General features: G+C 57.5%; 1 protein-coding gene across 3 annotated transcripts in view; it reads left to right on the forward strand.

Moving 5' to 3' along the window:
- The window catches only part of SLC25A42 (solute carrier family 25 member 42), a 29001-nt gene extending 17601 nt beyond the window's left edge, over positions 1-11400 (forward strand). For all 3 annotated transcript variants that reach the window (XM_069477181.1, XM_069477170.1, XM_069477191.1), the window contains exons 2-8: positions 5-119; positions 4389-4494; positions 5664-5689; positions 6282-6448; positions 7011-7127; positions 7926-8077; positions 9185-11400. In XM_069477181.1, coding sequence (XP_069333282.1) covers positions 39-119; positions 4389-4494; positions 5664-5689; positions 6282-6448; positions 7011-7127; positions 7926-8077; positions 9185-9492 — 957 coding nt within the window. In that variant the 5' untranslated portion in view covers positions 5-38 and the 3' untranslated portion in view covers positions 9493-11400. The remainder of the gene's footprint in view (positions 1-4; positions 120-4388; positions 4495-5663; positions 5690-6281; positions 6449-7010; positions 7128-7925; positions 8078-9184) is intronic.
- The last annotated feature ends 1811 nt before the right edge of the window (positions 11401-13211 follow it).

The following is a 13211-nucleotide window of genomic DNA, read 5'->3' on the forward strand; positions in this document are numbered from 1 at the left end:
CCAGGACCGAGTCTCCCGCTGACCCGAGCAGGCCTGGTATGGGTAATGGTGTGAAGGAAGGCTCGGTGCATTTGCGTGAGGATGCCGAGGCCGTGCTGTCCTCGCCCGTCTCATCGAAGGCAAGTACCCCCTGGCCTCTGGGGATGGGTGTTCTCCCGGGGTCCCTGCTGTCCCAGTCGGCCCCCCAGCCCCGGCCTCTGGGCCCCATTGCTCCCTCTCCCGTACTCCCCAGGCCGTGTGACGCACCCGTCTCCATCTCTGCTGCCCGACTGAGGGCGGAGCAGCGGCAGGAGCCTCTGTCCGCTCCACAAGGTTGTGGGGTGGAAAACGCCACATCTCTCCCACTCAGAGCACCACTTATGACATGAATCCAGCCAGCCCAGCCACCTGGCAAGAAGCCAAAACCACGCCTGACGAGGTTTGGAGGCTGGACTGTCAGAAGGCGTCCTACATCCCCCTCTCCTCCCTCAGGTCATTGAATACTAAAGAATGAGCCAAACTCAGGGATGGTCCTGGAGGGTGGATGTACTCAGGGTTTGCTCCACGTTCCAAAGTTCATCTCTGGTGTCCACACTTCAACTGAAGAAAAGATATTCCCTGTTAAATCAGGTCAGCCCTGACATTGTTCACGGTAGAAGCCAGAGCCTTCACTGCCCTCTAAGTCCTCCCGGCTGAGCCTGACACACCCAGACCAACCCAACCCTGCGTAGGAACCAAACCTCATTCCCAGGGCCCGACTCAGGTGCCAGCACAAGCAGCTCTCAAAGTCCACTGGGTCAAAAGCTGAGGTGATGTCATCTTTCAGGCCTCCTGACCTTTCTCCAAATTCCAGATGACACCAAGGAGCACCAGGTGGGAGGACTCGTTTGCCAGGGTCACCATCAGGTGGCTGAGGCACAGGACAGGCACGAAGTTCAGTGAACTTCCCAAAAGAGCAGGAAGAACACCTGGGCCAGGTGTGGTGGCTCACACCTGTAATCCCAGCCTGGGAGGCTGAGGCAGAGAATGGCTTGAGCCCAGGAGTTCAAGGCTGCAGGAAGCTATGATCCCACCCGTGAGCTCCAGCCTGGGTGACAGAGCAAGACCCTGTCTCGGTGGGGGGGGTGGGGAGGAGAACAGCTGGGCACAGCTGTCCCTGGGCACACCAATGAGGGTGTGCGGGGCGGATCCCACCAAGTGGACAAGCTCGAGGCTGTGGTTACTGCAGAGCCACCCTGGAAGTGCCCAGGTACCAGTCATTCACCAGACACCATACACAAGTGCCCATCTTCCTCTGTGCTGGTCAACCCTGATGACATCGATCTTGGTCCGCTTGGCCAGCCCCACGGTGGGGAGGGTCACACTCTGTAAAGTCACTTCTTTGGCTAAGAGGCTGAGCATCTTCTTATGGTGTTTACAGCCAACGTAGATCCCACCTGTAGTTCGCCCACTTTTTATGTGTCGGTGCCTTTGCCTGGTTCTTCATGCTCGGGACCTCTCCATTTGACCTATATTTTGAAACTTCGACCCTCCGGTGTTGCCTGTGCCGAGCTCTTTGGACAACACACTTTAGTATTCATTAACAAGGAGCTGCAAGTGCCGGGCAAAGGCGGTGACCTCTGCTGAGCAAGCAGGTCCCCCAAGTGAGGCTGGCGGCTACCTCCAGAGCTGCGGTTTGTGGATATGTGTTCCTGATGCAAAGAGTTGGTGTAATTTTGAGAACCACTAACTTTTGTTACCAGCATGAGCAATATAGCGAGACCCCAACCCTACAAAATATAAAAAGTTAGCCAGGCATGGTGGCGCGTGCCTGTAGTCCCAGCTACTCGGGAGGTTAAGGCAGGAGGATCACTTGAGCCCAGGAGTTGGAGGTTGTGGCAAACTGTGATTGTGCCTCTGCACTCCAGCCTGGGCAACAGAGCATGACCCTGTCTCAAAAACAAAACAACAACAACAAAAAAAAAACCAACCTACAAACTGCCTAGGAGATAACGTGATGGAGGAGATGGAAGGAAAGGCACGTCCACAGCACCAGCAGGACACGTGGAGGGACGCTCCGTGGACTCTTCCATCTGCTCACGGTGGCCCACAAGGGGAATGGTTGATCCGACTGATTCACAGAGAGGAAACTGAGGCCAGCAGCTGGTCAGCCTCAGAGCTGCTGCTGGGACCACCACCGAGCATCCACCATTTCCCAGAGCCCACAGAACCACACATCCATAACCTTGCTGTGTAACCTACAAAAGACAGGGGACCCCAAAGGCAAGCCTCCAAGAAGTGAGAAGATCAAACCCCACAGCCAAGTTCAGACCTGGAAACGCTTTGCGATCTGTTCCCCTGGGGAGGAGTGGCTGTGCAGTGAGGACACGAAACCTGAGCCCTGTGGGATGAGGCCGGGGTCAGGCCTCAGGGTGATCCGGGACATGTGGGAGTCAGACCCGGGCCAAGAGTTGGCCCTTTGCTGTTTCAAAGATGAGACAGGGAAGCCTAAATGGTCATCCTAGTCCCTGTGGTCAGTCTGGGCAGAGCCCAGGCTCAGGCCAGGTGTGTGGACAGCACCAGGCCCAGCCCTTCACGCCTGAGCCCCTGCTGAGCTGAGCAAACATGGGTGCGGACGTAGCCACACTTGGTCAGACATCGGCTGCCAGCTGTACCCCGTGTCCCTCTCTCTCCCCACAGCCTCCCCCAGTTCCAGCCTCTGTCCTCTCTTTCCTGGGTTTCTGCAGGAGCTGTCTCTGCTCTGGTCACAGTTAAAGTGGCCTGTCCACCCTCCGTGCTGCTCTGTGCCAGGCTCTGTGGGGTCTGGCCCCTGCCTGCCTCTCCTCTCTTCTCTGGGCTCCCTCCATTTCTCTGTGCCAGTCAGCCTGCCTGCCTTGTGGTCCCCCAGGACTCCCTGTTCCTTCTCACCCGGGGCCTCTGAGTATTTGTTCTTCTCCCTCTAATCTTGTGACACACACCCCAAGTTTCCTGTTCCTCATCCTTCAACCTCGGCCCCTCAACCCCAACCCCAACTTCTCCCGGAGCCCGGAGCTGCCTCCTCACGGCACCTTCCAAATCTCCAGATCAGTGGCTGTGTGCACGCGCACGTGTCTGACGTTCAGTTCACGTCTGGCTCTCCCTGGGGACCGGCAGCACCACGGAGGTGGGAGGGGGCCCGTATACACCCCCAGCCTGCACTGTGGGTCTCCAGGCCCCTCAGGGTGCCAAGGGGAACCCCACGGAGTCCTGCGAATCACTGCACAACCTGCCCCACGTTGCACTCAGACCACAAAGCGCCCTGGCGCAGAATTCCCCAGACCACTCCCCACTGCGACCCATTGAGAGTCTGCGGCTGAGTCCACCGGGGAGGTTGAGGCGGAGGCTCCACCTGCTGAGCAGGTGGCTTCCCCTGGCATGACCTTAGAGTGGTGGGGCAGGGACCTCGGGGAGCTCCAGAAGACTCAGGAAAGCACTGGTTCCAGGGCTGGTCACAGGAGCACTTGGTGCCACCATCATTGGTGTCACTGTCACCCCCTTCCTGGAATGGATGAAGAGTTGCAAACGTTGACCCCTGGAGTCCTGATCTGAAGTTGTGGGAAGGGGATACGCCGGCACAGAGTCAGGGCCTGCTTGCCTGACACTCCTTGCATGCCCCCCAGACCCCAAAGGTTCCTTGTGACTGTTTTTGCTCCCTGTGTGACTGAAACACCACAGTTCAGTAGTCAGGTACAGGCCAGGCACGGTGGCTCACACCTGTAATCCCAGCACTCTGGGAGGCCGAGGCGGGAGGATCGCTTGAGGTCAGGAGTTCGAGACCAGCCTGAGCAAGAGCGAGATCCCGTCTCTACTAAAAATAGAAAGAAATTATCTGGACAACTAAAAATATATATAGAAAAAATTAGCCAGGCGTGATGGTGCATGCCTGTAGTCCCAGCTACTCGGGAGGCTGAGGCAGGAGGATCGCTTGAGCCCAGGAGTTTGAGGTTGCTGTGAGCTAGGCTGACGCCATGGCACTCACTCTAGCCAGGGCAACAAAGCGACACTGTCTCAAAAAAAAAAAAAAAAAAGTAGTCAGATACACACAGTGGTGGAGGAACTAAGCTTCACACACGGGGCTCTCAGGGGTGACTCTTCTGTTTGGGGTACGTCCCATTGTGGACCCATCTCTGAGAACACAGAACCTCATGAGACAGCCCAGATAGCACCTCACCTTTAACGAGGACAGTCCCTGTCATCCCGGGAGGTTTTCACTTTGTTCTCGGCAGGCTCTGTGGCCACTGAACCCACAACTGCTCACCCAGGACCAAGCAGAGCCAGCACACTTGGCCACTGTGCATGTCCCAGCCCTGGCCCGGAGGGTGTAAGGAAGGCTCTTTTCTGGGGCACAGTCTCCTGCCCCCTGACAACCCCAACCATGTGTTCTGTTGCAGAGTGACCACAGGCAAGTGCTCAGCTCCCTCCTGTCCGGGGCCTTGGCAGGCGCTCTTGCCAAAACAGCGGTAGCTCCCCTGGACAGAACCAAAATCATCTTCCAAGGTAAATGCTGTCTGTCTGTGTCCATGTGATCGAGAAGCTGCCAGGTGGTCACCTCCTCCTCCATGGCCCCCTCAAGCGGTGCTTCAAATTGATTTTTAAAATGCTTCTGTAAAGTCCACTTAGACACTGCATGGGTTTCCTGGGGCTGCCAGCACAAAGCACCACAAACCAGGTGGCTTAGAACAGCAGCAATTTATTCCCTCACGGTCCTGAGGGCCAGCAGTCAGAAATCAAGGTGTCCACAGGGCTGCGCCCCATCCAGCGGCTCTAGGGGAGGACCCCTCCTTGTCTCTTCCAGCGTCTGGAGGCTCCAGGTGTTCTCGGATTGTGGCCATATCAGTCCAGTCTCTGCCTCCATCTTCACACGGCCTTCTCACTGTGTGTCTGAGTGTCTGTTTTCTCTTCCTACAAGGGCTCCAGTCATTGGAGTTAGAGCCTCCTCTGATCTGGTACATCACCTTAACTGAATTACATCTGCAAAAACCCTGTTTGTAAATAAGGTCACCTTCACAGGGATTAAGGGTTAGGATGGAGACACATCTTTTCAGAGGATGCAATTTAACCAACAACAGAAACCATCTCCCTCTTTCCTTAGGGTTAAACAGTCACAGGGTCCTCTGAAGATTAAGCCTGTCCCTCCTGCAAACAGATACCAGTTCATGCCCAGGGCTGGCAGCAGGACCGTCACAGCCCAGGCCCCTCTGCCCCTCAGCTGTTTGGGGAGGGACTGCAGGCTTGAGCCAGGCCCTTCCCAGAGCCTGGAGCGGGTCCCTGGCCTCCCTGGGCCCTGTTTCCTCGTTGCGAAAATGGGGCATTGATAATCGCCCTCCTCCCTGGGCTGCGTGAGGATGCAGCTTGCTGACAGGGTTGAAAGGAGCAGGGAGCCGGGGTTTGATTGTGGACACAGCAGGCACCACGTCACAGACTGGGGGGAGACTGCCAGGCCTCAGCAGAGGCTGCTTGCTCATGACTGTGTTTCTGGATCCCGCCACCGCTCAGATCCCGGGTGGCCACGGGCACCAAAGGGTGTGGGAGAGCAGTACTGGGTGTGCCCTTGGAGACTGTTCTCACTCCCAGTTTCCAGACCAGACCCTGGTGGGGGTGTCACACATACTGGGGGTTCCAGCCTTTGCATCTCACCGTCTCTATTGTGCTTTTGTTTTTTCCAGTGTCTTCAAAAAGATTTTCTGCCAAGGTGAGGTACTAGATCATTGTCCCCTGGCTTGGGGGCAGTCACCCCCACCACGCTCATGAGGCTGGTGGTCCTGGGAGAGACTGGGGGCGGGGACAGGACCACCGGTCCTCCCACCCCAAGCTCTGCCTGGACACTGCCCGCCGTGGGAATTTACAGGAGACTCGGCGTATCCTTGGGTGATGGGGTGAGGCCACGGGAGAGCTCTAAACCACGTTTCTGCGTTTGATTTATTGTTACCCAGAGAGCAGGTGTTACCTTCTCAATAAAGAAAAAAATAAAGGGCACGTGTAAAAGCCAGACTATCCAACACCAACGAATGGCCCTGCGCAGGGTTCTAAGCTCGCTCCGCAAACCGGGTTCGCTTTACAATCCCAGGGTTGGAGGACTGGGGAGGGCTCGATAATGTCGCAGGCTGCACCAACTGAGGTGCGGCACTCACGGGGTGCGTGTGGGGAGGCGGAGGAGTTGGCTGTGCATCAGCAGGGGTGGGGCACCCCGACCCAGCCTCCGGTTCAGGGCGCTCTGCAGGCCAACCGGGCTCTCGGGGAGGGCAGCGGAGTCGGAGGGATGCTGACCTCCATCTTTCTCCCAGGAGGCCTTCCGGATGCTCTATTACACTTACCTCAACGAGGGCTTCCTCAGCCTGTGGCGCGGGAACTCCGCCACCATGGTGCGCGTGGTGCCCTACGCCGCCATCCAGTTCAGCGCGCACGAGGAGTACAAGCGAGTCCTGGGCCGCTACTACGGCTTCCGCGGAGAGTAAGGCCCGGACGGCCCGGCCCCTCCTCCCACGCCACGCCCCTCCTCCCACGCCACGCCCCTCTCCTCCCACGCCACGCCCCCTCCTCCCGCGCCACACCCCTCTCCTCCCACGCCACGCCCCCTCCTCCCACACCACGCCCCTCTCCCCTTCTCGCCTCGCCCCCTCCACCCTGGCCCTTCCCCCACAAAACGCCAGGCAGTTCCTCACTGAGACCCTCCCAAGCGCGCCCCTCAACTCTGTCACATCAGCCCGTTCTGTTAGAGCTCCTCTCGGTTTGCCCATCTGTTTCCTTACGCCCCCTTATAAGTGCTGGGGGCGCAGGCCACTGTGCCCCCAGAGCCGTGGGGAAAATACACACATCATTCGTTCATCCAGGGGGAAAGGGAAGGCACCCTGCGAATCTCCACGTGACTCCCACTCAGGAGACCGCAGCGCACCTGGTGTTCCGTGGCCGTAGCCACCCCCAGCTGGGACGTGTGGGGGCTCCAGCTGGGCTCCGGCCGGGCCTATGCGCATCTCAGCCCCTCACTGGGTCTCCTTTCCCCCCACCCGCTTCAGAGCCCTACCCCCGTGGCCTCGTCTTCTCGCCGGCTCACTAGCTGGGACGACCGCCGCTTCACTCACCTACCCCCTGGACCTGGTCAGGGCGAGGATGGCTGTGACCCCAAAGGAAATGTGAGTCCTACCTTGGTGACGCTCTCACCAGTCACAGGGGCTCCCAGGTCAGAATCCCTCCATCAGGCCCCCGGGTTTGGGTCTGTCCCCCTGCGTTAAGAATCCAACATGCTGGCTGGGCGCGGTGGCTCACGCCTGTAATCCGAGCACTCTGGGAGGCCGAGGTGGGAGGATCGCTTGAGGTCAGGAGTTCGAGACCAGCCTGAGCAAGAGTGAGAGCGCATCTCTACTGAAAACAGAAAAATTAGCTGGGCGTTCTGGTGTTTGCCTATAGTCCCAGCTACTTAGGAGGCTGAGGCATGAGGATGGCTTGAGTCCAGCAGTTTGAACTTGCTGTGAGCTAGGTTGACCCCATGGCAATCTAGCCTGGGCAACAGGGAGAGACTCTTGTCTCAAAAAAAAAAAAAAAAAAATACGCCATGCTGACCCCGCCTGGTACAACAGAGCAGGCCTGGTGTCCAATTCTGCAGCTGTTCTCGAAAGGCAGTAATTTGTTCTCTTACCCTGGGGTCAGTTTCTGCTTGGATCAAACCAAGAGTCTTGGTTTTGAATTGGATGCAGATGCATTAGAATGTGCGGGAATAAAAGGCAAGGGCTGAGCCCACTAAAGCGACCCCATGGTGAAGGTGGAGTTTGGGCTTGGGCCTGCCTTTCCCCGGATTCCAAGGCTTTTGCAGCATGGCTGTATCTCTCAAAGAAGGGAAGCAGCAACATGCGCCCAGGCCCAGGCCCAGGCCCAGCAGGCTGCGGCAAGAACCGAGAGGCCGCATCCCACCTGCTCCCGCTCTGTTCCGGCAGGTACAGCAACATATTTCACGTCTTCGTCCGCATCTCGCGGGAAGAGGGCCTGAAGACCCTCTACCACGGATTTACGCCTACAGTGCTGGGGGTCATTCCCTACGCCGGCCTGAGCTTCTTCACCTACGAGACGCTGAAGAGCCTGCACAGAGGTAAGGAGCGTGGGAGGTCCGGGAAGGGGCGGCACCTCCGCCAAGCTCACGCAGACCCGGAGGCAGGACGGGGAACGACAGAGAGTGACGTAACAGCACTGACACCTGCCGCCCGTGTGAACAGGTGTGAGCACACTGCCGTCTTGCTCCTAGGTGTTTTTTGTTAAAGAATTAAACTGTTGTGGGTAAAGTTGAGGCCCGGACTCTCCCTCCCGAGGTCTCTTGCTAGAAGTGTGGGCTGCATCCCTCCGGACAGCTTTGGAAATGTGAACAGTACCTTGTCACACTCCACGGCATAAAAAGTGCCCCAGATGGAGTCAGCTTGCCTGGGCGTGCAGCTCCCCTTCGGCTGGTTCGGGGTCCATCCGCCTGCCATCTGTTTCTCTGCTCCACCCTGTTAGTGGCGACACCGTGTGCCTCCCCCTCTTGGGGGGTGTTAGGCTGTTTCCAGATTTTCTGTGATCAGCCCACATCCGGGACTCATCTCCCTGTGGGAGTGTGAGACCCGGTTTTCAGATTTTCTCCCCGCAAAGGGCCTCCCAGCACCCTGTCCCCACGTTCTCACCCCACATGGTGCCGGCAGCCCGTGTGTGTTTGCCCATCTGGTGCAATCAATGGATAGCAGCGTCTGCTTCTCCCTGTTCTGAATTCCTAGTTCTAAATTCACTGCTACAAAGGTGTAAAGAACCCCGGTCAATCGGTTGCGGCTCCTTCCTTCATCACGTCTACACGTCCTGTGTAGACCCACGCAACAGTGCTCTGTGTGGTTCACGGTCACATGTGTCGGTTCTTGGAACCACTAGCAAGGCCCTCCAGACGGGGCCGGTGGGCGACAGGGCAAGGCGAAGATTCTGGACGCGTTATTTTGCTAGACGCTGAGCTGACCCAATTGGATGTGAGCAGTGGCTCTCGGGGTTGGTTGTATGATTCCTTGTGTTTTCTGTCTTTTAAGAAACTTCACTCCCGATTTTGATAAAAAGGAGTGACTGGGAGGTGAGGACGTGGGGCGCGGGGGTACTAGTGCACGTGCGCCGGTGGGCCGCTCACGCGGGCGCGGGGTGCTCGGCCCTCCCCGCGCGCTCACGCCCCTCCCGGCCCCGCCCGCAGAGTACAGCGGCCGCCGGCAGCCCTACCCCTTCGAGCGCATGATCTTCGGCGCCTGCGCCGGCCTCATCGGGCAGTCGGCCTCGTACCCGCTGGACGTGGTGCGGCGGCGCATGCAGACGGCCGGCGTCACCGGCCACCCGCGCGCCTCCATCGCGTGCACGCTGCGCACCATTGTGCAGGAGGAGGGCGCGGTGCGCGGCCTCTACAAGGGCCTGAGCATGAACTGGGTCAAGGGCCCCATAGCCGTGGGCATCAGCTTCACCACCTTCGACCTCATGCAGATCCTGCTGCGGCACCTGCAGAGTTAGGGGCCCTGCTGTCGGCTGCTCTCGGGATGGTGGACCGGCGACCCCTTTGGTTTTCTGAACCCGTGGAATACGGTGTGCTTGGTCCCACCACGGGAACCACGTCAGGGGCTTTCTGGAACAAGCAGGCGGGCCTGGGGGCCGGGGCTGGCAGCCCTTAAGGTGCAATGTTGGGGCAATGGGCTCAGGGTCACTGCCACTCTCCTCTTCCCTCCTCCCCAGGGGCTGCGCTGCCTCGGGAGGTGTCGCCCAAAGACCCTGAGTCAGGAGTGGTCAGCTCCACCTCCTGGCCCTGCGTGTCCTCCAACATGCTGCTGATTCGAGTGTCCCTGTCCCCACTAGGCTCAGGGCCACACTCGCCTGTCCCTTCCGACTCTGCCTGCGGGCCTGGCCTCCAGCCTGGGCAGGCACCTTTCCTGGCAGCCCACCCCTGTCCAGGATGGGACAAGCCTCATGCTCAGTTTGGCCACAATGCAGAGCCTCTTACCCACCCAACCCATCCTGCCTTCTCTGTCATTTTCCAGAGGGCAATGACTCCTCCATCCCCAGAGCCTTCTGCTCAGGAACGGCCTTCTCCTGAGAGCCCCATCCTAGCCTCTGCTGTGAGTGCGGGACCCCTAGCTGCCCACCCGGGTGTAACCTTCCCAGGGAGGTCACGCATCCTCCGCACGGCAGGGTTTGAAGCACAGACCATGACATGGAACCACTTCAGGTTTGGGTCTGACCCCCCACCTGGGTAAATCTGCTGAAATCTGAGCACCCAGCCACCACCTCTAGGCCATGAAGCTCCTGCCGGGTCCCTGGCTCCCCAACTTCAGTGGGCACTTGGCTGAGGCATGGAGCAAGTTAAGGCCCACAAGGGATGTCTGATTTCCATGAATGGAGCACCCAGAGGTGGCTGGTGGTGTTGACCCTCCCAGAGTGGGAGCCCCATGACAGTGGGTGGCCCAGGTTGGGAACTGTGGAAGAGCAGAGGCACCCCAGGGAACCCCCAGCTAGCTGGTCTCTCAGAGAAGTCCCCAGGGCCGCCAGGTATTGGGGCTCAGAAATACCCAATAGCGATGTTTCGGGTTTCTTGGTTTTTTGTTTTATTTTGTTCTTCAAATTGGCCAACCCTGGGTTTATTCACATCAAAGCCCTGACTGGTCCGATCTGGTTCCAGGGCGAGGGGGACCTTGAGGGCTGGTTTCCATAGCTGGCTCAGCTGCCACACTGTGTGAAGGGCTCTGAGCTGGTGCCCCTGCCCTGTGTGTGTTTCCCGCCCCCCCCCCCCACTCTTCTTGCCTTGGACCTGCGAGTGTGAGGACCTCTCTCTGGCCTTAGCCACCAGCCATCCCTGACCTCATCCCCAGTGGCCCAGGCAGCCTCAGATGGCTATGAGGGGCTGTCCTATTGGGCGAGCATCCCTTGCCCCGTACTAAGATTCGGTGGGAGAGGCCGGGGTAGCCCTCACAGGGAGATGGGGGGACCTGAGCCCCCCAACCCCCAGCAAGTGAGGGCAGCAGGGGCTGGGGGTCCACCAGGCGGGTGAGACCAAATAGGTGGTTGGGGAGTGCCCTCCTCTGGGCCCCAGGCTAGGTAGGAGAGACGAGGGTTGGGAGGGGCCCCAGGTCCTGCTGGCACGCAGCGTGCTTCCCCTGAGGTGGCTCCTGGCTGAGTGGGCTGTGGCAGTGCCGTCCCCCACCCCTGCACACGGCCGGGCTCTCTGGCCGCTGCGGTCACCCGCCTCCCTGCTGATCGCTGGTCCCGGTCTGGAGTTATATTTTGATGCCATGAAGACACTTTGTTTATACATAATGTTTATATATTTTAAAGATTTGTGCCAAGAGAGTATATTTAATAAAAATTGAAATGACTTCTGCTCATGTCTTGTCTTCTTTGGCTCTGAGCACCTCCTACCCTCCCCCAGGAACCCCAGAAGAGAGTTGATGTTGTTTTGATATATTTGTGAATAAAGTTTTGAATAAAAATCTTGAATAAAGTTTTTTTTAATTCAATTGTTGCTGTTTGAGTTGTTAATACATACCATGATTTTCCAGAAGACACCAACTGTGCAAAAGGGTTTATGATAAAAAGTAGGCGAGCCTCCCAGTTCCCTCTGTAGGTGTGTCTCCTCCTGGAGAGATTCTGTGCGTACACACTTGTCCCTTTGGGGACCTATGTGGCTACCCACAGTGTCAGTCAGGACGGGCTGCCTCCGGCTGCAGCTAGCACAGCCCCGAAATCCACGAGGATTGAACAAAGCTTTCTCTCCCCAGAGCCTGCACCCTGGGACTAGCTAAGGCATCGGGCCAGAGCAATCAGCTCCTGCAGGCCAGCAGAAAGGGTCTCGCAGCAGCAATCAAGGCTCACTTTGCCGGCAGCCCATTGGCCAGGGCGACCTGCAGGGCCCGCCCTCCACGAGGCTGGCCGTGGCAGCTGTGTGCGCATGCGTATGCACACTTGGTCAGGGCGAGCAGGTTCCACTGACCCCCACCGCTTTGCTCCATGCTTGTGAGTCGGGACCCCGCTGTCTGTCTCATTGTTAGCAGTTGCAGTGTTCCCCCAGGACGATGCCCACTGATGAAATTTACCCATCCATCATGAATAGGCAACTAGATTGTCAGTGAGCTGTTGCCAGGACGTCGTGGTGACTCAGTGGGGACCGCTGAGCTTGTCCCCACCCCCCACCACATCCACGCCTGATTCCTCATTCCAGCTTCTATGCCGTGGTCAACCCCTCCCCACTCCCACCCTGCACTGTGGTGTCCCCTAATAGTATAGAGATGGGCTCATGGCCCTGTCTGGGCTAGCGACAGTGGGGAAGATGTTTGCTGGTTGCTTCTGAGAAAACTTCAGGACGCACTCTCCCTCTCTCTGATGGCCTTGGGGGAAGAAACCCCAGCCCGAGTGGGTGTTGGGACCACCTTGTGAACACCAGGAAGGGACTAACCCCAGGGTGAGGCTGACACTGCAGACAGTAGAGCAGAGATGAAGAGAGAAGCCGAATTCTTGTTGATGTCTGGGCTGCTGGATCTAGCTTTACCTGAAGCTCAATTGACTCTCCACTTCCAGCAACATGAGTCACTTTCTCTGCTTTATTTAAGACAGAGTTGAGTCTTCTGTCACTTTCTGAAGCAAATATTATTTTATATATCTCTTTGTGTTCATATACTAGTGTATCTATGGTATAAGTTATTAGGAACAAAATTGCTGGGCCAAAGGTCAAGGAATAGCAGGCACGGTGGCTCACACCTGTAATCTTAACACTTTGGGAGGCCAATGTGGGAGAATCCCTTGAGGCCAGGAGTTTGAGAACGGTCTGGACAATATTGAGAGACCTCCCTATCTAAAAAAAATACCCATCTACAAAAAATTTTTAAATTAGCCAGGCGTGGTGGCACGTGTCTATAGTCCCAGCTACTCAGGAGGCTGAGGCAGGAGGATCACTTGAGCCCAGGGGTTCAAGGCTGCAGTAAGCTATGATTGCACCATGCCTGGCTAATTTTTAAAAAATTTTTTGTAGAAAGGGATCTCACTGTGTTGCCCAGGCCAGTCTTGAACTCCTGGACTCAAGCAATCCTCCTGCCTCAGCCTCCCAAAGTGCTGGGACTATAGGTGTGAGCCACGGTGCTGGTCGGGTTTTGGTTTTGAAGATTAAGCCAACAGGCTTCCCAATGAGCTAGATATGAGGAGTCAGACGGGGAGGGGTCAAGGTGCTCCCAAGTTATGGTGTGACAGGA

The sequence above is a fragment of the Eulemur rufifrons genome, chromosome 2 (assembly GCF_041146395.1).
Source record: "Eulemur rufifrons isolate Redbay chromosome 2, OSU_ERuf_1, whole genome shotgun sequence".
NCBI lineage: Eukaryota > Metazoa > Chordata > Mammalia > Primates > Lemuridae > Eulemur > Eulemur rufifrons.